Source organism: Salmo salar, chromosome 07 (genome assembly GCF_965601325.2).
Source record: "Salmo salar chromosome 07, fSalSal1, whole genome shotgun sequence".
NCBI classification, from domain to species: domain Eukaryota; kingdom Metazoa; phylum Chordata; class Actinopteri; order Salmoniformes; family Salmonidae; genus Salmo; species Salmo salar.
This window is the reverse complement of record NC_138297.1, coordinates 67,997,249-68,022,743: the sequence shown is the minus strand read 5'-3', so window position 1 is coordinate 68,022,743 and position 25,495 is coordinate 67,997,249. Positions and strand designations below refer to the sequence as shown.

General features: G+C 45.8%; 2 protein-coding genes across 2 annotated transcripts in view; both read right to left on the bottom strand.

The window, feature by feature from the left end:
* Positions 1 to 256: 256 nt before the first annotated feature.
* LOC123743801 (uncharacterized) lies at positions 257 to 1,620 on the bottom strand. Its single transcript, XM_082978002.1, has one exon. The coding sequence runs from the start codon at positions 1,544 to 1,546 to the stop codon at positions 656 to 658; it is 891 nt and encodes a 296-aa protein (XP_082834128.1). The 5' UTR covers positions 1,547 to 1,620; the 3' UTR covers positions 257 to 655.
* A 6,088-nt stretch (positions 1,621 to 7,708) lies between these two features.
* Positions 7,709 to 25,495, bottom strand: part of LOC106598368 (ras-related protein Rab-21) — a 36,244-nt gene continuing 18,457 nt past the window's right edge. Inside the window, exons 2-7 of the mRNA XM_045722411.2 lie at positions 15,839 to 15,898; positions 14,869 to 14,976; positions 14,492 to 14,555; positions 9,889 to 9,943; positions 9,549 to 9,637; positions 7,709 to 9,283 (exon numbers count right to left, since the gene is read on the bottom strand). Of these exons, the coding sequence (XP_045578367.1) occupies positions 9,141 to 9,283; positions 9,549 to 9,637; positions 9,889 to 9,943; positions 14,492 to 14,555; positions 14,869 to 14,976; positions 15,839 to 15,898 (519 nt within the window). The 3' untranslated portion in view covers positions 7,709 to 9,140. The remainder of the gene's footprint in view (positions 9,284 to 9,548; positions 9,638 to 9,888; positions 9,944 to 14,491; positions 14,556 to 14,868; positions 14,977 to 15,838; positions 15,899 to 25,495) is intronic.

Sequence of the window (25,495 nt, the reverse complement as noted above, 5' to 3'; positions counted from 1 at the left end):
AAAATGTGTCATGTTTGGTTTATGATATTTGAAAAGAAGAAGAGGACATCATTATATTATTACTTACCGATAGATGTTCTTTACTTATTGTTTAGTTGAATTTATTTAATATTAGATCAGTTGTTTCTCAATGTACCATCTGGCTTCTAAGAGAGTTCTGGAAGTGAAACCAATACGCTGTAAATGATTACCAGTTATTTATGTACTACTTTACCTCCCAAAAAATAAATCATTTAACTGAAATATTATTTAGTCGTTGTCTTTGTTAATTGGAGAAGAACATTTCTTTATTCATTAGACAAAACATGGAGGACACTACCCAACTTCCCATTCTGTCTCATAGATCAAACAAATTATTTATAAAATGATTCAGTAGTCAGTTATTGAAAAGAGAATCAGGTCTACACTTTCATTCTTACACAAAGCAGCACAAAGATTGCATCACCCGACCAGTCCGTACAGAAATAACTGAAAAATACCTCAAGCTTAATATATCCCCCTGGACTGGTTGGTTCTGATCCAGATGTGTTGGGTTAAATGATGAAGACACAAGATTGTTTGTTTTTCACCTTGTTATCAACGCTTAGTTCACACTGGTCATATGTCATAAAATCATTAAAAAGCAGTACGATTCAGGTATAGAATTAAGTGTTTTCTAAGTGAAGAGCAGAAAGCCAGTAAAGGTGCTGTGGTGATTATTGTCATCAAAGATGTAATAGCCTGCCATCAGACGAGTGTAGACTTCATCTCCTGCATCCAACTTCAGTGTGACACCATTGGATCCACCGTCCTCTGAGTCTGAAACATCATCGGTCACAGTCACCATTAGAAGTCCATTTTTATACAGCGACACTCTTCTCTTCTTGCTGGAGGTTGTAAAGGCAGTGTATGTGAAGTAGTAGACTCCATTAACCGGTGCTCTGAAGATACCTGTCACTGGACTGTAAGCCTCACCAATATTGTTGAAGACATGTTTGTAGACCAGGATGCCATCATCACTATTTGGTCCTTTGGATTCAGACAGCGAGGCTGAGAAGGCCACCTTCGGTCTCTCTCTGTTCTCTCTCTTCAGTTCCTCCACGGTGGCTCCCATCTCATTCAGTTTGGTGCTCTGTTGAGCCACAATGGCTCTCAGCTCCTGGAGTAGGACTCTCTGTTCCTCCATGTTGGCTCCCATCTCATTCAGTTTGGTGCTCTGTTGAGCCACAATGTCTCTCAGCTCCTGGAGTAGGACTCTCTGTTCCTCCACGGTGGCTCCCATCTCATTCAGTTTGGTGCTCTGTTGAGCCACAATGGCTCTCAGCTCCTGGAGTAGGACTCTCTGTTCCTCCACGGTGGCTCCCATCTCATTCAGTTTGGTGCTCTGTTGAGCCACAATGGCTCTCAGCTCCTGGAGTAGGTCTCTCTGTTCCTCCACCTGGCTCTCGCTGACCCTCTGTGTGGTTTCCATAAAGATTGGCTTCTTGTCATTGTCTCTACTTTGAAAAACCTGCAGCTCAGAGAGACAGCTGCAGAGAACAAACAGCAGAACAACGAAGGTCCTCATCTTTCAGATCAACTCTGGGATCCTTTGGTATCAAACACCTAAAGTCAAGAATTCTACACAGATGAATAGTTAACATTTACTCAGCCATTTATTGTTAATACTTAACTGTCCTTGGATAGGTGCCGATGTTGCGTCTTCTGCTGTTTAAGTTCAAAGTTTTTATTTATCCAATGGCAGACAGTAAACACTCTCTGCTGTGTTAACAGAATTCTTTATATTAATAGAATGAAAAGGAACATATGTCATATAAAAAGATGTACGATGTAGAGTGCAGAAAGTCAGTTACAGATATGCTCCGGGACTTTGGCAACTAACAAAGTACTTTTTTAAACCTCCCGCTTTGGGCTGGATATGTATAGGGTGTATAGGTCATACATGCTTAATCTATGAGCAGAATTATTTTACCTCAATTAACCATCAAATCCCTAGTTTAAAAGCAACTGTTTTTTTAAAGACATTTTCTCTACATTTCCCCCAACGTGGGCCAGCCCCCTAGCAATTCAAGTTCTAGCCAATGAGCGTCAGCCTCTTGCATTTGAGTGACAGCTAGCAAGAGGCCTGCCCAGCGTTATCCAGTCAGTGGACACAGCAGAGAGAGAGATCAATGACGTAATGCACATATGCGACGTAGTATGCCATTTCCGGGCTTGTGAGTGGGCTTGTGAGTGGCTGGAGGCTTTCAGAACAACTGGCTAAAAAGTATAGAAAAGTACCGGAGTATCTCTTTAAGGTGGTGATTAATGTCATCATAGACATGATGTCCTGACTTCATACTAGTGTATTGTAATGATACAGTCCATTTTTATCTGATCTAAGTCTGTGGATGTGGGACCACATCATTACAGCAATTGCACTCATCATTGAGAACAGACATTCAGGGTCAAATACACTACATGACCAAAAGTATGTGGACACCTGCTCGTCCAACATCTCATTCCAAAATCATGGGCATTAATATGGAGTTGGTCCCCCCATTGCTGCTACAACAGCCTCCACTCTTCTGGGAAGGCTTTCAACTAGATGTTGGAACATTGCTGCGGGGACTTGCTTCCATTTAGCCACAAGGTCATTAGTGAGGTCGGGCACTGATGTTGGGTGACTAGACCTGGCTCGCAGTCGGCGTTCCAATTCATCCCAAAGGTGTTCAATGGGGTTGAGGTCAGGGCTTTGTGCAGGCCAGTCAAGTTCTTACACACCGATCTCAACAAGCCATTTCTGTATGGACCTCGCTTTGTGCATGGGGGCATTGTTATGCTGAAACAGGTTGCCACAAAGTTGGAAGCACAGAATAATCTAGAATGTTATTGTATGCTGTAGAATAAAGATTTCCCTATACTGGAACTAAGGGGCCTAGCCCGAACCATCAAAAACTGCACCAGACCACCAAATTTTACAGTTGGCACTATTCATAGAGGCAAGTAGCGTCCTCCTGGCATCCACCAAACACAGATTCGTCCATTGGACTGCCAGATGGTGAAGCGTGATTCATCGCTCCAGAGAACATATTTCAACTGCTCCAGAGTCCAATGGCGGCAAGCTTTACACCACTCAGGCCAACGCTTGGCATTGAGCATGGTGATCTTAGGCTTGTGTCCGGCTACTTGGCCATGGAAACCCATTTCATGAAGCTCCCGACGAACAGTTATTGTCCTGACATTGCTTCCAGAAGCAGTTTGGAACTCGGTAGTGAGTGTTGCAACTGAGGACTGACAATGTTTACGCATTACGCGCTTCAGCACTCAGCGGTCCCATTCTGTGAGCTTGTGTGGCCTACCACTTCACGGCTGAGCCGTTGTTGCTCCTAGACATTTCCACTTCACAATAACAGCACTTACATTTGACCGGGGCAGCTCTAGCAGGGCATACATTTGACGAACTGACTTGTTGGAAAAGTGACATCCTATGACGGTGCCACGTTGAAAGTCACTGAGCTCTTCAGTAAATCCATTCTACTGCCAATGAGATTGCATGGCTGTGTGCTCGGTGTTATACACCTGTCAGCAACGGGTGGGGCTGAAATAGCCGAATCCACTAATTTTAAGGGGATTCACTATATACAGTTGTGGCCAAAAGTTTTGAGAATGACACAAATATTTATTTCCACAAAGTTTGCCGCTTCAGTGTCTTTAGATATTTTTGTCAGATGTTACTATGGAATACTGAAATATAACTACAAGCATTTCATAAGTACCAAAGGCTTTTATCGACAATTACATGAAGTTGATGCAAAGAGTAAATGTTTGCAGTGTTGACCCTTCTTTTTCAAGACCTCTGCAATCCGCCCTGGTAATCTGTCAATTAACTTCTGGGCCACATCCTGACTGATGGCAGCCCATTCTTGCATAATCAGTGCTTGGAGTTTGTCAGAATATGTGGGGTTTTGTTTGTCCACCCGCCTCTTGAGGATTGACCACAAGTTCTCAATGGGATTAAGGCCTGGGGAGTTTCCTGGCCATGGACCCAAAATATCGATGTTTTGTTCCGAGCCACTTAGTTATCACTTTTATCACAAGGTGCTCCATCATGCTAGAAAGGGCATTGTTCGTCACCAAACTGTTCCTGGATGTTTGGGAGAAGTTGCTCTCGGAGGATGTGTTGGTACCATTCTTTATTCATGGCTGTGTTCTTAGGCAAAATTGTGAGTGAGCCCACTCCCTTGGCTGAGAAGCAACCCCACACATGAATGGTCTCAGGATGCTTTACTGTTGGCATGAAACAGGACTGATGGTAGCGCTCACCTGGTCTTCTCCGGACAAGCTTTTTTCCGGATGCCTCAAACAATTGGAAAGGGGATCCATCAGAGAAAATGACTTTACCCCAGTCCTCAGCAGTCCAATCCCTGTACCTTTTGCAGAATATCAGTCTGTCCCTGATGTTTTTCCTGGAGAGAAGTGGCTTCTTTGCTGCCCTTCTTGGCACCAGGCCATCGTCCAAAAGTCTTTGCCTCACTGTGCGTGCAGATGCACTCACACCTGCCTGCTGCCATTCCTCAGCAAGCTCTGTACTGGTGGTGCCCCGATCCCGCAGCTGAATCAACTTTAGGAGACGGTCCTGGCGCTTGCTGGACTTTCTTGGGTGCCCTAAAGCCTTCTTGACAACAACTGAACCACTCTCCTTGAAGTTCTTGATGATCCGATAAATGGTTGATTTAGGTGCAATCTTACTGGCAGCAATATCCTTGCCCGTGAAGCCCTTTTTGTGCAAAGCAATGATGATGGCACGTGTTTCCTTGCAGGTAACCATGGTTGACAGAGGAAGAACAATGATTCCAAGCACCACCCTCCTTTTGAAGCTTCCAGTCTGTTATTCGAACTCAATCAGCATGACAGAGTGATCTCCAGCCTTGTCCTCTTCAACACTCACACCTGTGTTAACGAGAGAATCACTGACATGATGTCAGCTGGTCCGTTTGCGGCAGGGCTGAAATGCAGTGGAAATGTTTTTGGGGGATTCAGTTCATTTGCATGGCAAAGAGGGACTTTGCAATTCATTGCAATTCATCTGATCACTCTTCATAACATTCTGGATTACATGCAAATTGCCATCATACAAACTGAGGCAACAGACTTTGTAAAAATTAATATTTGTGTCATTCTCAAAACTTTTGGCCACGACTGCACACAAAAGTATCAGTCAGCAGAATCACCCATTCGTATGGTTGAAATGAGATGGGTAATATCTGAGTGGTGTAAATGGATATTCAGGTAGACTTACACATTTATTTATATATTTTTTAATTTAACCTTTATTTAACTAGGCAAGTCAGTTAAGAACAAATTCTTATTTACAATGACGGCCTACCCCGGCCAAACCCGGACGACGCTGGGCCAATTGTGCGCCGCCCTATGGGACTCCCAATCATGGCCGGATGTGATACAGCCTGGATACGAACCAGGGACGCCTCTTGCACGGAGATGCAGTGCTTTAGACCGCTGTGCTACTCGGGAGCCCCTCGGGACCCCACATGGCGATAGACTGACCAGGTAGACCTCCACACGGCTATAAACTGACCAGGTAGACCTCCACACGGCAATAGACCTCCACATGGCGATAGACTGACCAGGTAGACCTCCACACGGCGATAGACTGACCAGGTAGACCTCCACACGGCTATAAACTGACCAGGTAGACCTCCACATGGTGATAGACTGATCAGATTGGTAGAGTAAGTAAGGGTCTGTTCAGGAGGGTGCATTATATACAGAATATACATAGATTGTGTGTAGAACAGACATCGTCTGTTGTGTAGGACAGATATCTTCCGTCATGTAGAACAGTGAATTGAACGCGTCAGCTACACATTACATTTCTATATGCTACAATCTGAACATTTCACCTCACTGAATGTTTAAATCAGCTGATCTGAAGCAGGAAGCTCCAGCCCCAGAGAATGACGCAGCTCTGATGGCTGCCTGCCTCGTGTGGAACCAACCAGCCAGGCTTCAGACATGGTTGGTTGTAGTCACCGGAGTGAGAGGAGCTAACCACAGGGACAGACAGGGTTTGCAATGTACATGAATACCAATACTCATGCTCTCCAACCCACACATTTAAAAGCATTGAATTGGTGTAGGACTGTGCATGGGCTAGAGGGAGTTTCCACCATCTCTCTTACACCAGTCCAAGAACATATTTTCATGGAACTGGTGTTTAGAGCCACATCAACAGTAGTGAAAGACCAAAGACACCAAATACCCTCACATCATTTACATGCTGCCAGCCTCTATAACAACCCAAACCATGAAGACTGCTTCAAATGTGTAGGGCAGGGCTGCCCAACCATGTTCCTGGAGTGCTACCCTCCTGTAGGTTTTCCTTTCAACCCCAGTTGTAACTAACCCGATTCAGTTCATCAACCAGCTAATTATTAGAATCAGGTGCGCTAGATTAGGGTTGGAGCGAAAACCTGCAGGACCGTAACTCTCCAGGAACAGGGTTGGAGTGAAAACCTACAGGACAGTAGATCTCCAGGAACAGGGTTGGAGAGAAAACCTACAGGACGGTAGATCTCCAGGAACAGGGTTGGAGAGAAAACCTACAGGACAGTAGATCTCCAGGAACAGGGTTGGATAGAAAACCTACAGGACGGTAGATCTCCAGGAACAGGGTTGGAGAGAAAACCTACAGGACGGTAGATCTCCAGGAACAGGGTTGGAGAGAGAACCTACAGGATGGTAGATCTCCAGGAACAGGGTTGGAGAGAGAACCTACAGGATAGTAGATCTCCAGGAACAGGGTTGGAGAGAGAACCTACAGGATAGTAGATCTCCAGGAACAGGGTTGGAGAGAGAACCTACAGGATAGTAGATCTCCAGGAACAGGGTTGGAGAGAGAACCTACAGGATAGTAGATCTCCAGGAACAGGGTTGGAGAGAGAACCTACAGGATAGTAGATCTCCAGGAACAGGGTTGGAGAGAGAACCTACAGGATAGTAGATCTCCAGGAACAGGGTTGGAGAGCCCTGGTGTAGGGGAATCTCTCTTTATCACGGTGTGGACACAGTATATAGGTCTACCTGGTCACCATATGGTTACGTCTTATGTAGGCCGGAGGCTGTAGTGACTGGGTTTAACCAGTCAGCAAATGAAATGCTTTTCATCCTGGTGCAGAATAAACCAGGGCAGAGTAGCACATCTGGGTTCAAACACTATTCCATATCATTACCAACACTGTTCCATATCATTACCAATACTTTAGCTGTGACTGAGCGTTGAACTAAAAGTGAAAACCCTGCCTATCTGGCTCAAACAAACATTGTTGAATAGTCTTTGAACCCAGGTCTGTAGAGTAGAGACCAATCATGAATCTCTCCCTGTTTCCCTGCAGAAATCCACCAGACATGTCATTAAATAACATGAGATCTGGAATGAAGTCTCCCTCCCTGTAGGTCTCCTCTTGGTTTAGCCGGCGCCAGAAGAACTTCTATACATGGTGTTGGTGATCACAGTCCGTTGGTATCGTCTCAGGAAGTTACACTTTTAGAACATGTCCTCCTCCAATCAGAAGCAGTAGAACATGTTCTCCTCCAATCAGAAGCAGTACGTGACTACCTAACACTATGTATTCTGAATATGTTTGAGTCTAAGTTCAAAACGGTTGGAGGATGTGTAGTGAAGCTTCAATTGTTTCATTAAAAAGAATGACAATGTATTTGACACCTATGCGTTGTAAATAGTTATAATTGTTCTATTACAAAACACGACACTAGCAGTTAAAAAATTACAATTCCAGAAAGTGTGCTTTCATCCACAATTGTTATTTCATTTTACAATCATTAACAAGACTATTGTACACTTTTCTACACCTGCGTATCGTTTCCCCAAAGCTTGTAAAAAGCAGATAAAACATCCAACGTTATTCATACTCTTCATACGTTTTTTGGTTTTTTTTTTTAACAATGTATTTTTTTTGTCATTTACATTTTTCACAGAGCAACTCGGCAAACAGGAAGAAAACGTAGTATAACAAAAGCATTGATAGTGACGGGTCAGTGCAAAAAATCTGCGTTTTAAATCAGAGAGAAAGATCGAGATCTGCCATTTTTTTTTTTGTTATTGAAAAAGCACAATGCCTGTATTCATAAAGGGTCTCAGAGCAGAAACGCTGATCTAGGATCAGTTCAGTCTTTTAGAACTTAAATCAATAAGGTTACAGAGACGGGTGGGACTCCTACCGAGAAGCTTTATGAACACAGGCCAAGAAAAGAGCTGGATGACAGAATCAGAGGGCTTTCACCACTTCACCACCACAGAAGAAGAAGCAGTACCAAGGGCCTGGACACATTTCCATACAACATGTACTTCAGTTTATCAACAATAAAGATCAGGGTTTTTTCTTCTTTCTCTAAAGTGAAACAAAATGAAGCCTTCAGAGACGGATGACTCCATCATGCACATTATCCTCGCCCCCCAAAAAAGGCCTACATATCTGGGGAATGAGTCTTTATGATTTCTAATTTAGTACGGTCTGTTGGTTTGTGTTCATTTGAGAGAGGTGGGGACAGTGTGTGTGTGTGTGTATTTCACAACAGTGTGTGAGTGTGTATTTCACACTAGTGTGTTAGAAGTCCATCTGCTAGGTTGTAGAAAGACAGAGGCAGATTCCTTCCTATCATGTTCTCTTCACCTCTTCATCACTCAGAGGTCTCATACGGATGGGTCAGGAGGGGGTGTCGTCAGTCTCATATGGATGGGTCAGGAGGGGGTGTCGTCAGTCTCATACGGATGGGTCAGGAGGGGGTGTCGTCAGTCTCATACGGATGGGTCAGGAGGGGGTGTCGTCAGTCTCATATGGATGGGTCAGGAGGGGGTGTCGTCAGTCTCATATGGATGGGTCAGGAGGGGGTGCCAATGAATGAATATTACAGTATAAAGAATAGTATATAAGCCAGCACATTGTTCCATAGAGGGAGAAGTGTAGTGAGTAAAGTGTATGATGACTCAGAGGGAGAACAGCAGTCTTCATGTCATAAGGAGGGAGATGAGAGGGGAGGCTGAGGGCAGAGGCAACAGTCCTGGTTGCTTAAGGGGGGGAAAGGGGGAGGATGGGGTAAGTTGGGACGTGGGGGGTAAGTTGGGACGTGGGGGGTGGGGGTTAAGCGGATGAGCAGCAGCCCCCTGCGGCCGTGGCGGCTTGAGGGTCATCGTCCACGATCTGTACCCCCCTTCGTGATGTCGTTGACTGGCTGGCTCCGTTACCCTTCGCCCTCTCCTCTGCTTGGGCCGTCTCCATCATTCCTGTCAACAAAAGGGAGAGTCAGTACTGTGGGAGACAAAGTCCTACCAACAAAAGCTGAAAGTCCTACAACCAAGAAAAGCCAAACATTCTACAAACAAAAGCTTTAAGTCCAATCTACAAAATTCAGAAGTACTACCAACAGAAATCAAAGTCCTACCAGTTGGTCCATCATAATATAATCGTTTCAAGTATTTTCTTTTTGCCTCAACCTGAGCCATTACATTCATCATCACTATTCCATAACATGTGAGAATGGCTGTTTACTTTTACACAGGTCAAGGAACAGTTCTTCTATTCCCTTGTTTAATTTGGCTGATGTGTGATAGTGTTTCGCCCCCACTGACTCTGCATACCTGTGAGGAGAGGAATCGACAGAGTTTAGTTATCAATATTCCGACCAATCACGTTTAGTTAACATTCAGACCAATGACCATTTAATTACATCAACATTCACAAACAAAAGAAGGCTGTCGACTTGACGTTTAGACAACGTTATGAAAGGGTACTCCAAAAGCAGTACAGCACCATAAGCTGATAAGACTGAACACCCCTGCTGTACAAGGTCTCTATGGTAAAGTTACAGGAGAAGAGTGATAAAACAAACCCTTCTGCCTCTTCAACTGATACATGTCTCTCCTTCTCCAGATCTACTTTATTACCTAAGAACAAAGAGGATGTATTAGTTTAGAGATCACATACTGTATATTTAACATTAGCACCACCAACTGTACGTCTAGTAGACTGAAGGCACACTATTTAACCAGGAAGAGACCATTGAGGTTAGAACCCTCTCATGTGATGGGGGAGTGACTGCAACAGTTATGTTTATCTTGACAGCGTTAGTTTAACTCATGATTTACAATGCAGAAGTCATTGACCACCACACACAATTACGCCACATATACACACAGTTTTATATTTTTGTTCAGTGTGTGTGTGTAATATATATATATAATAGATAGATATAGAACAAAACTATAAATTGCAACATGTCTTGGTCCCATGTCTCATAAGCTGAAATAAAAGAACGAAGAAATGTTCCATACTGAGAAAAATGTCTCAAATTTTGTGCACAAATGTATTTACATTCCTGTTGGTGAGCATTTCTCCTTTGCAAAGATAATCCATCCACCTGACAGATATGGCATATCAAGAAGCTGATTAAACACCATGATCATTACACAGGTGCACCTTGTGCTGGGGATAATAAAGGGCCACTAAAAAAAATTGCAGTTGTCACACAACACAATGCCACAGAAGTTTCAAGTTTTGAGGAAGTGTGCAATTCGCACCAAAGCCATTGCCAGGGGATTGAATGTTCATTTCTCTACCATAATTTCTGTCTGTAATAAAGCCCTTTTGTGGGAAAAAATAGGGCCTGGCTCGCAAGTGGGTGGGCCTACGCTCTCCCAGGCCAACCTATGGCTGCACCCTTGCCCGGTCATGTGAAATCCATAGATCAGGGCCTAATGCATTTATTTCAATTGACCGAATTCCTTGTATGAACTGTAACTCAGTAAAATCGTTGAAATTGTTGCGTTAATATTTTTGTTCAGTATATGGTCATTTTTCCCCCTAATTTGAGTGAGAAAACAAACAATTAAAATAACTTTCCTTTCCTACAGCAGTTAGTCGAGTTAAGATTAGATCCCATAAATCGGTTGACCAATATGTGCTTATTATTATCATCATCATCATCTGACCCTGCAGGTCATCTATAAACGTTTATAACAGTACATGGCCAAGATGTTCAATCTCCACCCAGCACAGCCAGAAGAGGACTGGCCACCCCTCATAGCCTGGTTCCTCTCTAGGTTTCTAATCTCCACCTGGTACAGCCAGAAGAGGACTGGCCACCCCTCAGAGCCTGGTTCCTCTCTAGGTTTATAATCTCTACCTGGTACAGCCAGAAGAGGACTGGCCACCCCTCAGAGCCTGGTTCCTCTCTAGGTTTCTAATCTCCACCCAGCACAGCCAGAAGAGGACTGGCCACCCCTCAGAGCCTGGTTCCTCTCTAGGTTTCTAATCTCTACCTGGTACAGCCAGAAGAGGACAGGCCACCCCTCAGAGCCTGGTTCCTCTCTAGGTTTCTAATCTCTACCTGGTACAGCCAGAAGAGGACAGGCCACCCCTCATAGCCTGGTTCCTCTCTAGGTTTCTAATCTCTACCTGGTACAGCCAGAAGAGGACTGGCCACCCCTCATAGCCTGGTTCCTCTCTAGGTTTATAATCTCCACCCAGCACAGCCAGAAGAGGACTGGCCACCCCTCATAGCCTGGTTCCTCTCTAGGTTTCGGCCTTTCTAGGGAGTTTTTCCTAGCCACCGTGCTTCTACACCTGCATTGCTTGCTGTTTGGGGTTTTAGGCTGGGTTTCTGTACAACACTTTGTGACATCGACTGATGCAAAAAGGGCTTTATAAATACATTTGATTGATTGACCAATATAATTAAAAAAATATTTTGGCCGATATTAGCCTTTTACAAAAATATTTGTATCTTTATTCCACAGCTAAAGCGCAGGTATTATATACATAGAATAAACAAATCCATCTGAAGAGGGCGCTCTATGGACAGCTCACTGAGCATCATTCAGCTCTACATCACAACGTGAGAGAGTAGCCACGGTGGGTTGACAGTGAGTAGTTTGACACAGCCAGCAACAGCATATTTGATTAAATAAATAAAATACACTTCACCAAGCAAGCAGCCCTGTCCTCATCACATTTTTCACTTCCTCAACGTTAGTTAGGCTTGTAGCTAGCCGGCACGGTAGTTAGCCAGGCTAGCCGGCACGGTAGTTAGCCAGGCTAGCCGGCACGGTAGTTAGCCAGGCTAGCCGGCACGGTAGTTAGCCAGGCTAGCCGGCACGGTAGTTAGCCTAGCTAGCCGGCACGGTAGTTAGCCTAGCTAGCCGGCACGGTAGTTAGCCTAGCTAGCCGGCACGGTAGTTAGCCTAGCTAGGCGGCACGGTAGTTAGCCTAGCTAGCCGGCAATCTGTGCTACTTGTGTGTGAACACTGGACTGGTGGCAAAGTGACCAATCATCCTTGATACTAAAAGAACACCGTTACTGTCTGGCCCCATTATGTTACTGGATTTCAGGTCGGTTTTCTGAAATATACAATCTGCAAAAAGCAAGACAGATGGCGCAGATCTATCATTCAGGCCATGTGCTTGCATTCATGATGAGATTAGATAGTTAGCCAGCTAGTTAAATTACAACGTGTGACTAAATCCAGTGTGGCAAGGATTTTCTAGCATGAACATTTTTGGTCATCAGCACATGCCATTAGTTGAAATAATAAATGTTGTATTGAATAAGTGTGTAATTTACATGATGGTTTCAGTAAGAAAACATTTTTCATAATTAACAGCTAGCGTGTGCTTGTCATAACAAGCTCTCATTGGGAGGTTACCATGAAGCGTTTTACATGACCTGACATCTAGTGGTGATATTACGAACTGCATCTCACTGCCTCGGTTGTGAACAGTGCCGTTTCAGATTGACTTTGAGACCTTCTTGTTCATTAGTGTGCTTGTGGTGTTTCAGCGGAAACCTCTGTATTCTTATACACTGCCATAGATGGGTACAACTTAAATATTTGTCTAAGAAGGTAAACTGAACAACGGTTTTGTATTTACTTTCATATTTATTTAGGATATAGTAGCTTTTTGGTGGTTATCTTGTAAACAACAAATAAAATGTTCTTAAATTATGCGTTATTTTTAATATTTAGTTAAGAATTCATCATTTGGAGTATCTGTTAAACCTTTAGAACACAATTTGTGAGAAAAAGTGTGTTTTTCATGCCACCTCTAAAAAACAATATATCGAAATCGGTGACTTTTGCCTCCCTAAAATCGGTATTGGACCCAGAAATATGGGTTGGGCTCTCGTTAAGACATCACATAAAGGGCTCTCGTTAAGACATCACATAAAGGGCTCTCGTTAAGACATCACATAAAGGGCTCTAGTTAAGACATCACCTAAAGGGCTCTAGTTAAGACATCACCTAAAGGGCTCTAGTTAAGACATCACCTAAAGGGCTCTAGTTAAGACATCACCTAAAGGGCTCTAGTTAAGACATCACCTAAAGGGCTCTAGTTAAGACATCACCTAAAGGGCTCTAGTTAAGACATCACATAAAGGGCTCTCGTTAAGACATCACCTAAAGGGCTCTAGTTAAGACATCACCTAAAGGGCTCTAGGTAAGACATCACCTAAAGGGCTCTAGTTAAGACATCACCTAAAGGGCTCTAGTTAAGATATCACCTAAAGGGCTCTAGTTAAGACATCACCTAAAGGGCTCTAGTTAAGACATCACCTAAAGGGCTCTAGTTAAGACATCACCTAAAGGGCTCTAGTTAAGACATCACCTAAAGGGCTCTCGTTAAGACATCACCTAAAGGGCTCTAGTTAAGACATCACCTAAAGGGCTCTAGTTAAGACATCACCTAAAGGGCTCTCGTTAAGACATCACCTAAAGGGCTCTAGTTAAGACATCACCTAAAGGGCTCTCGTTAAGACATCACATAAAGGGCTCTAGTTAAGACATCACATAAAGGGCTCTAGTTAAGACATCACATAAAGGGCTCTAGTTAAGACATCACCTAAAGGGCTCTAGTTAAGACATCACCTAAAGGGCTCTAGTTAAGACATCACCTAAAGGGCTCTAGTTAAGACGTCACCTAAAGGGCTCTAGTTAAGACATCACCTAAAGGGCTCTAGTTAAGATATCACCTAAAGGGCTCTAGTTAAGACATCACATAAATATTGAGGAGGATGTAACCACAACAATGTCAACAATTATTTCCTCCGTGCAACTCGTCCTGCATTTGAAAGGTTCCCTAGCTGCTGGTTGGAGAGAACTTTGTGAAAGTCAGGGTTGAAAGTTCTAGGCTTTAGTTGTAGCATTTCAGAGGGAGAGAGCAATGGCATGTGTTTGAAGCAAATTTAGCTGTCTGACAGCTGTCTTATGTGACTGAAATTTGGAGGCAACAGAATATCCGAGACAAACAAAATATATTCTAGACACCCTCCATCCTGGCAACATTGTAATGATATTATTCGGATTTCTATTTAATTGCAGGGCCCATAACTAAACTAAATTCTCCGCACCACTTCAAGATCGATCCAGTTACAGGGTGAAATGTGACAAACAATAAAAGAAGTGTTGAAAAGTTAGCTATGGTCTGCAATAACTTACCTACTATACATAAACAAATCTCATTCCCCAACATTTTCCTCAATTCTTTGACCCAGTTTTTCACCTACAAAGCAAAAACATTACATTTCACATTTCATATCGATTTACAGTTCAAGAAAACAAACTTCAACATTAGAACACGAGACACTGATGCAAATTAAATATTAATATGTAAATCAAAAGAAAACATTTTCAGTAATTTATCTGGACATTTCTATGTAGCTCATTTTTTAAATGATGTTCTTCTCTTCATAGGCTGTGTTCCTAATAGCACCCTGTTTCCCTATGGGCCCTGGTCAAATGTAGTGCACTGTATAGGGAATAGGGTGCCCTTTGGGACACAGCCCTGCTGTTCTCCCTGAGGAGATCATAGCTACCTTCTGGAAAGAGTCCTCATCTGTGATGTCATAGACCAATATCGCTCCATTGGAGTCTCTGTAGTAGATGGGACCTAACGCGTGGAACCGCTCCTGACCTGCTGTATCCTGGGGTGGAGAGAGAGAGTCCACTGTTCAAGCCTCTGGAAAAACACTGTTTGACATGGACACTGACTGGCTACAAGAACAACATTACACACAATAAGGAAGAAACACCTGCAAGCCAGACTGACTCAGCCAAATAATGTAAACTATGCATCTCTCCCTGCCTGCAACAGACTGACTCAAATCAAAATGGACGCCAAATTCCTGTTCCTATTGCATCAAATGAGGCAGGACCATATGTTACAGGGCAGAGAGAGATCACTGCAGAACCATGTGTTACAGGACAGAGAGAGATCACTGCAGAACCATATGTTACAGGACAGAGAGAGATCACTGCAGAACCATATGTTACAGGACAGAGAGAGATCACTGCAGAACCATATGTTACAGGACAGAGAGAGATCACTGCAGAACCATATGTTACAGGACAGAGAGAGATCACTGCAGGACCATATGTTACAGGACAGAGAGAGATCACTGCAGAACCATATGTTACAGGACAGAGAGAGATCACTGCAGGACCGTATGTTACAGGACAGAGAGAGATCACTGCAGGACCGTATGTTACAGGACAGAGAGAGATCACTGCAGGACCATATGTTACAGGACAGAGAGAGATCACTGCAGAACCATATGTTACAGGACAGAGAGAGATCACTGCAGGACCATATGTTACAGGAAAGAGAGAGATCACTGCAGGACCATATCATTTCTTCGAGGAGGAACAGGAAGTCAAAGCAGATGAAGGGATCTACATCCTGTTCCCCATATGAGCCCTGGTCAAAAGCAGTGCACCATGTAGGGAACAGGATGCCATATGGGACCCAGAGGAGTGTCCAACACGCTGAGAGAGAGCAGGCCTTACCCATATGGCCAGGTTCACCCTCTTCCCTGTGATGTTGAGCTTCTTGGTGAGGAAGGAGGCCTGGAAGAGACAAAACACATTAGTCATGTGTCTGGAGAAACACACACAGTAACAGGCCCTGGTTTAACTGACAGTATTAACTACATTCAGCTCCTATCAACAAGCTGCTGTGAAGAAACACGTAAGATACACAGGGAGGAACAGGGACAGACATCAGCTGTGACACGGGCCCTGGTGAACAGGGACAGACATCAGCTGTGACACGGGCCCTGGTGAACAGGGACAGACATCAGCTGTGACACGGGCCCTGGTGAACAGGGACAGACATCAGCTGTGACACGGGCCCTGGTGAACAGGGACAGACATCAGCTGTGACACGGGCCCTGGTGAACAGGGACAGACATCAGCTGTGACACGGGCCCTGGTGAACAGGGACAGACATCAGCTGTGACACGGGCCCTGGTGAACAGGGACAGTCTCCCCTTGCCAAGTCTTGCCTGGCAGTGGATGTGTGTCATTTGGAAAACTATCCCCTTTTAGCCCAGTCATCTACCTGCAACACCATTCACCATTCATGGAACACGTTCCTTCTTAGTATGGAAGAACTACACTATATACTTTGACAACTTTAGTAAGTTAAGTCATTCTTTTCCCATCCACAGTAATGACCTGGTTCTAAGTATCTCTGTTGAGGTATCATCATCATCTCTACATTCTCTTCCTCATTAAGACACAAAGGGATTCCATAATGAAAAGAGCTCTGTTGAGAAATGAAAGTGGAATAGGAAGACATTTAGTTGAATGGGTATTCTACTCAGGAAAGGGTGTCAGTAACTTTCTAATTCACCTGACTGTCAGAGGAAAGATTACCAGAAAGAAGATCTTCATTTCTTTCTCAGACTGACATTTCAGCATCTGCCTGCCTCTGAGCTTTAGATTTTTAAAGGAACTGACAGTTTGAGAGAGTGAGAGAAACAGTGAGAAACAGATGAGTTTTAAAATAGCTCAAAACAGCATGAAGATACAACAACATCTGTTAATGTCATTAAGGCCCAGACAGATTTACTAGGCTAGCTGAGGACAACGCAGCTCAGCTCTCAGTCCACCAGCATATGATCACAATCACGTGTTGCTCAGCAGGGTTCTAGAACTCCAGTCAGTCCCCTGTATCCACGGTAACACGCCATCCAGATAGTACAGTGGAATAGCTCAGTCACGTAGGCTAATCCAGGAAAACCTGAGGATACTGATGGGATTACTAGGCCTCGTTAAAACACTGGGGAGCAGCAGTGCTAGCTGCGTCACTACAGATCCTGGTTCGATTCCAGGCTGTGTCGCAGCCGACCACGACCGGGAGCCCCATGAGGCGGCGCACAATTGGCCCAGCGTCATCTGGATTAGGGGATAGTTTGGCCACCTGGGATGTCCTCGTCCCATCATGCTCCTTGTGGCGGGCCGAGCGCATGCACGGTCGCCAGGTGTACAGTGTTTCCTCTGACACATTGGTGCGGCTGGCTTCGGGGTTAAGCGAGCTGTGTGTCAAGAAGCAGTGTGGCTTGGCGGGGTCGTGTTTCGGAGGACGCATGGCTCTCGACCTTCACCTCTCCAGAGTCCGTACAGGAGTTGCAGCAATGGGACAAGACTGTAACTACCAATTGGATACCCCGAAATTGGGGAGAAAAAGGGGTAGAAAATAAATAAAAATACATTGGGCAGCATTTAGATGTAGTTTTTATTTGGATACAGATTCAGAACTAATGAATGTCAGGGAAAGTAATCTGAAGACAAAGCCTACTGTGTGAGGTATTATAGCTAGGGTAAAGTATTGACAATCAGTGTTCAGTTCATACATGATGCAACACCTCTCAAATGTTGTCCTGTCGTTATGGTCTTTCTTTCTGCAGCTATAAGACAAGACAACACAGGCCAGGCCATTTCCACACGTTTCACCCAGGCATCCAGATGCCCAGTTAGGGTAGAGACATGTTCAACATGTGCCTTGGTGGAGGATGGCATAAAGACTGCATATTGGTTCCTGACTCTCTGCCCCACAACTAAACCAGTTACCTCCAAAGCATCTCGTTTTCTCCAAGACAGAAGCTAACAATGAAAGTAAAAAGGGGTGAACTCAGACAACATACCGCATCACAATCACAGACAACCTTTCTCCAGCAGGAGGATATTTTTACCCAGCATCCTCTCTTTAGCTTCTAGAGCTGGCCAGTATCTGTAGTCGGCTCTGGGCAGAGCTAATGGCCTGGCTGTCTGCCTGGAGCCTCTGTCTCTCAGCCAGGACCAGCCCAGTGATGACTGACTGACCAATAAAAAGCTTTTGGCTGCTCTGAAGAGGTGGAGACTAACAGAGGAATAAATAAAGTGCCCTGAGGAGAATTGGGGTCTGAGGGACAGAGACAAAGAGCTCTGACAGAGAGAGAGAGATGGGGATGAGGTGAGACTAGACCTCTCATTAGGCAAGATTAGGCAGATTGACAAGGGCGACATTTTCTGAGCTCAACTGACCAAGACGCACCACCAACAACACATAAAACCTCACATAATTCTGCCCAAAAACAATGACAATTTCTCTCAACCAGTGGCATATTGGCTTTTTAGGTGAGTGCCGATGCCGCCCTGTGATAAGAAGTGCCCACTTTGTCAAAGGCAGGGACACAAAATATTTATCTAGTCCATTACCAGCGCTCCTCTCCAGGGTGCTGTTGGAGAGATTGGTCGCTGCAGCGCTCCACCAACATTACGACAAAAACTAATCTAACATAAATCATGTAGCAGATATAGGATAAGGTTGAAAGAGTATGTGGCATTTTCTGTAGCCTTCAGGCTGGAGATAAAATGGATGACAAAGTAATGAGACAAACTTTTATAATCAGTGGTTTCAAGTTTGTATCCTTAAATTTTTTTACGAGCTGATCATAACGAAAAAGAAAATACTTCTGCATTTCCCGCTGTGTAAACAACATGGCAAATAGGCTCAGGATATCTCCTCCTGATAAAGTCAGGTAGCTGATATTCAGAGTTTAAATAGCCAGATTGATTAGTCACAGGAATCAGGACTAATAAAGCCAATGCAACGACCTGTTTTACAGACGGTGGGCGTAACACACGAATGGGAATTCATAACATTCCATTGAGGGCCGATGTAGCAGTATAGCTTCTGTCCCACTCCTCGCCCCTACCTGGGCTCGAACCAGGGACCCTCTAAACACAGACAACAGCCACCTTCGAAGCATCGTCCACAAAAGCCGCGGCCCTTGCAGAGCAAGGGGAACAACTACTTCAAGGTCTCAGAGCGAGTGACGTCACCGATTGAAAAGCTATTAACGCGCACCCCGCTAACTAGCTAGCCATTTCACATCGGTTACATCGACATTGTAGGCTACACCCCAGTAACTAGCTAGCCATTTCACATCGGTTACATCGACATTGTAGGCTACACCCCGCTAACTAGCTAGCCATTTCACATCGGTTACACCGACATGGTAGGCTACACCCCACTAACTAGCTAGCCATTTCACATCGGTTACACCGACATGGTAGGCTACACCCCACTAACTAGCTAGCCATTTCACATCGGTTACACCGACATGGTAGGCTACACCCCACTAACTAGCTAGCCATTTCACATCGGTTACACCGACATGGTAGGCTACACCCCACTAACTAGCCAGCCATTTCACATCGGTTACACCGACATGGTAGGCTACACCCCACTAACTAGCTAGCCATTTCACATCGGTTACACCGACATGGTAGGCTACACCCCACTAACTAGCCAGCCATTTCACATCGGTTACACCGACATGGTAGGCTACACCCCACTAACTAGCCAGCCATTTCACATCGGTTACATCGACATGGTAGGCTACACCCCGCTAACTAGCTAGCCATTTCACATCGACATGGTAGCCTACACCCCACTAACTAGCTAGCCATTTCACATCGGTTACATCGACATGGTAGGCTACACCCCGCTAACTAGCTAGCCATTTCACATCGACATGGTAGCCTACACCCCACTAACTAGCTAGCCATTTCACATCGGTTACATCGACATGGTAGGCTACACCCCACTAACTAGCTAGCCATTTCACATCGGTTACACCAACATGGTAGGCTACACCCCACTAACTAGCTAGCCATTTCACATCGGTTACACCGACATGGTAGGCTACACCCCACTAACTAGCTAGCCATTTCACATCGGTTACATCGACATGGTAGGCTACACCCCGCTAACTAGCTAGCCATTTCACATCGACATGGTAGCCTACACCCCACTAACTAGCTAGCCATTTCACATCGGTTACATCGACATGGTAGACAACATCCCACAAACTATCTAGCCATTTCACATCGGTTACATCGACATGGTAGGCTACACCCCACTAACTAGCTAGCCATTTCACATCGGTTACATCGACATGGTAGGCTACACCCCGCTAACTAGCTAGCCATTTCACATCGGTTACATCGACATGGTAGGCTACACCCCACTAACTAGCTAGCCATTTCACATCGGTTACACCGACATGGTAGGCTACACCCCACTAACTAGCTAGCCATTTCACATCGGTTACGTCGACATTGTAGGCTACACCCCACTAACTAGCTAGCCATTTCACATCGGTTACATCGACATGGTAGGCTACACCCCACTAACTAGCTAGCCATTTCACATCGGTTACACCGACATGGTAGGCAACACCCCACTAACTAGCTAGCCATTTCACATTGGTTACACCGACATGGTAGGCTACACCCCACTAACTAGCTAGCCATTTCACATCGGTTACACCGACATTGTAGGCTACACCCCACTAACTAGCTAGCCATTTCACATCGGTTACATCGACATGGTAGGCTACACCCCACTAACTAGCTAGCCATTTCACATCGGTTACATCGACATGGTAGGCTACACCCCAGTAACTAGCTAGCCATTTCACATCGGTTACATCGACATTGTAGGCTACACCCCGCTAACTAGCTAGCCATTTCACATCGGTTACACCGACATGGTAGGCTACACCCCACTAACTAGCTAGCCATTTCACATCGGTTACACCGACATGGTAGGCTACACCCCACTAACTAGCCAGCCATTTCACATCGGTTACACCGACATGGTAGGCTACACCCCACTAACTAGCTAGCCATTTCACATCGATTACATCGACATGGTAGGCTACACCCCAGTAACTAGCTAGCCATTTCACATCGGTTACATCGACATGGTAGGCAACACCCCAGTAAGCACGGGTCTTTTTTTTGTGCTGTCCGGGACCACAGTCTTTTTGTTGTGTTTTACAAACGGTAGACGTATCACATACAGCGCTTTCAGAAAGTATTCAGTCCTCTTGACTTTTCCCACATTTAGGTTACAGCCTTATTCTAAAATTGATGAAATTGTTTTTTCCCCTCATCAATCTACACACAATACCCCATAATGACAAAGCAAAAACGTTTTGCTAATTTATATTTAAAAAAAAAACTGGAAATATGACATTTCCATAAGTATTCAGACCCTTTACTCAGTACTTTGTTGAAGCACCTTTGGCAGCGATTACAGCCGTTGTAGGCAGTCATTGGAAATAAGAATTTGTTCTTAACTGACTTACCTAGTTAAATAAATAAAAACTATATATAAAATAAATAAACTTCCAGGCAGACTTTAATTTGCATTGGTGTCCTGTAGCCAACTAGGCAAGGAGAGGGGGAAGGTGAAGAAGTGAGTCAGAGACCTTTCAGACAGCAGATATAATGACTACAGCAACCCAAAGAAACAGTTTGTCTCCAAGGAAGAAAACCACAGCTCAACTCGCTGCCAAATGGATGGTTTAACATTATGATGAATCTGTGGATCTGTTGGCAGATGGCCAGGCTGTGGGCCTCCAACTCTGTCTGCTTATTTTACTGGACATGCAGCAGCTGGAGTCTACAGGGTCAGCTCAGGTCAACGTCCAAGCTTCCTACAGCGATGTTTAGCCCCCTACAACAATCTGCTCCAATCCCCAGGGTCAGCTCAACGTCCAAGCTTCCTACAGCGATGTTTAGCCCCCTACAACAATCTGATCCAATCCCCAGGGTCAGCTCAACGTCCAAGCTTCCTACAGCGATGTTTAGCCCCCTACAACAATCTGCTCCAATCCCCAGGGTCAGCTCAACGTCCAAGCTTCCTACAGCGATGTTTAGCCCCCTACAACAATCTGATCCAATCCCCAGGGTCAGCTCAACGTCCAAGCTTCCTACAGCGATGTTTAGCCCCCTACAACAATCTGATCCAATCCCCAGGGTCAGTTCAACGTCCAAGCTTCCTACAGCGATGTTTAGCCCCCTACAACAATCTGCTCCAATCCCCAGGGTCAGCTCAACGTCCAAGCTTCCTACAGCGATGTTTAGCCCCCTACAACAATCTGCTCCAATCCCCAGGGTCAGCTCAACGTCCAAGCTTCCTACAGCGATGTTTAGCCCCCTACAACAATCTGCTCCAATCCCCAGGGTCAGCTCAACGTCCAAGCTTCCTACAGCGATGTTTAGCCCCCTACAACAATCTGCTCCAATCCCCAGGGTCAGCTCAACGTCCAAGCTTCCTACAGCGATGTTTAGCCCCCTACAACAATCTGCTCCAATCCCCAGGGTCAGCTCAACGTCCAAGCTTCCTACAGCGATGTTTAGCCCCCTACAACAATCTGCTCCAATCCCCAGGGTCAGCTCAACGTCCAAGCTTCCTACAGCGATGTTTAGCCCCCTACAACAATCTGCTCCAATCCCCAGGGTCAGCTCAACATCCAAGCTTCCTACAGCGATGTTTAGCCCCCTACAACAATCTGCTCCAATCCCCAGGGTCAGCGAAAACGTCCAAGCATCCTACAGCGATGTTTAGCCCCCTACAACAATCTGATCCAATCCCCAGGGTCAGCTCAACGTCCAAGCTTCCTACAGCGCTGTTTAGCCCCCTACAACAATCTGCTCCAATCCCCAGGGTCAGCTCAACGTCCAAGCTTCCTACAGCGCTGTTTAGCCCCCTACAACAATCTGCTCCAATCCCCAGGGTCAGCTCAACGTCCAAGCTTCCTACAGCGCTGTTTAGCCCCCTACAACAATCTGCTCCAATCCCCAGGGTCAGCTCAACGTCCAAGCTTCCTACAGCGATGTTTAGCCCCCTACAACAATCTGCTCCAATCCCCAGGGTCAGCTCAACGTCCAAGCTTCCTACAGCGATGTTTAGCCCCCTACAACAATCTGATCCAATCCCCAGGGTCAGCTCAACGTCTAAGCTTCCTACAGCGATGTTTAGCCCCCTACAACAATCTGATCCAATCCCCAGGGTCAGCTCAACGTCCAAACTTCCTACAGCGATGTTTAGCCCCCTACAACAATCTGCTCCAATCCCCAGGGTCAGCTCAACGTCCAAGCTTCCTACAGCGATGTTTAGCCCCCTACAACAATCTGATCCAATCCCCAGGGTCAGCTCAACGTCCAAGCTCCCTACAGCGATGTTTAGCCCCCTACAACAATCTGATCCAATCCCCAGGGTCAGCTCAACGTCCAAGCTCCCTACAGCGATGTTTAGCCCCCTACAACAATCTGCTCCAATCCCCAGGGTCAGCTCAACGTCCAAGCTTCCTACAGCGATGTTTAGCCCCCTACAACAATCTGCTCCAATCCCCAGGGTCAGCTCAACGTCCAAGCTTCCTACAGCGATGTTTAGCCCCCTACAACAATCTGCTCCAATCCCCAGGGTCAGCGAAAACGTCCAAGCATCCTACAGCGATGTTTAGCCCCCTACAACAATCTGATCCAATCCCCAGGGTCAGCTCAACGTCCAAGCTTCCTACAGCGATGTTTAGCCCCCTACAACAATCTGCTCCAATCCCCAGGGTCAGCTCAACGTCCAAGCTTCCTACAGCGATGTTTAGCCCCCTACAACAATCTGATCCAATCCCCAGGGTCAGCTCAACGTCTAAGCTTCCTACAGCGATGTTTAGCCCCCTACAACAATCTGATCCAATCCCCAGGGTCAGCTCAACGTCCAAGCTTCCTACAGCGATGTTTAGCCCCCTACAACAATCTGATCCAATCCCCAGGGTCAGCTCAACGTCCAAGCTTCCTACAGCGATGTTTAGCCCCCTACAACAATCTGATCCAATCCCCAGGGTCAGCTCAATGTCCAAGCTTCCTACAGCGATGTTTAGCCCCCTACAACAATCTGATCCAATCCCCAGGGTCAGCTCAACGTCCAAGCTTCCTACAGCGATGTTTAGCCCCCTACAACAATCTGCTCCAATCCCCAGGGTCAGCTCAACGTCCAAGCTTCCTACAGCGATGTTTAGCCCCCTACAACAATCTGATCCAATCCCCAGGGTCAGCTCAACGTCCAAGCTCCCTACAGCGATGTTTAGCCCCCTACAACAATCTGATCCAATCCCCAGGGTCAGCTCAACGTCCAAGCTTCCTACAGCGATGTTTAGCCCCCTACAACAATCTGCTCCAATCCCCAGGGTCAGCTCAACGTCCAAGCTTCCTACAGCGATGTTTAGCCCCCTACAACAATCTGCTCCAATCCCCAGGGTCAGCTCAACGTCCAAGCTCCCTACAGCGATGTTTAGCCCCCTACAACAATCTGCTCCAATCCCCAGGGTCAGCTCAACGTCCAAGCTTCCTACAGCGATGTTTAGCCCCCTACAACAATCTGCTCCAATCCCCAGGGTCAGCTCAACGTCCAAGCTTCCTACAGCGATGTTTAGCCCCCTACAACAATCTGCTCCAATCCCCAGGGTCAGCTCAACGTCCAAGCTTCCTACAGCGATGTTTAGCCCCCTACAACAATCTGCTCCAATCCCCAGGGTCAGCTCAACGTCCAAGCTTCCTACAGCGATGTTTAGCCCCTTACAACAATCTGATCCAATCCCCAGGGTCAGCTCAACGTCCAAGCTTCCTACAGCGATGTTTAGCCCCCTACAACAATCTGATCCAATCCCCAGGGTCAGCTCAACGTCCAAGCTTCCTACAGCGATGTTTAGCCCCCTACAACAATCTGCTCCAATCCCCAGGGTCAGCTCAACGTCCAAGCTTCCTACAGCGATGTTTAGCCCCCTACAACAATCTGCTCCAATCCCCAGGGTCAGCTCAACGTCCAAGCTTCCTACAGCGATGTTTAGCCCCCTACAACAATCTGATCCAATCCTCAGGGTCAGCTCAACGTCCAAGCTCCCTACAGCGATGTTTAGCCCCCTACAACAATCTGATCCAATCCCCAGGGTCAGCTCAACGTCCAAGCTTCCTACAGCGATGTTTAGCCCCCTACAACAATCTGATCCAATCCCCAGGGTCAGCTCAACGTCCAAGCTTCCTACAGCGATGTTTAGCCCCTTACAACAATCTGATCCAATCCCCAGGGTCAGCTCAACGTCCAAGCTTCCTACAGCGATGTTTAGCCCCCTACAACAATCTGCTCCAATCCCCAGGGTCAGCTCAACGTCCAAGCTTCCTACAGCGATGTTTAGCCCCTTACAACAATCTGATCCAATCCCCAGGGTCAGCTCAACGTCCAAGCTTCCTACAGCGATGTTTAGCCCCCTACAACAATCTGATCCAATCCCCAGGGTCAGCTCAACGTCCAAGCTTCCTACAGCGATG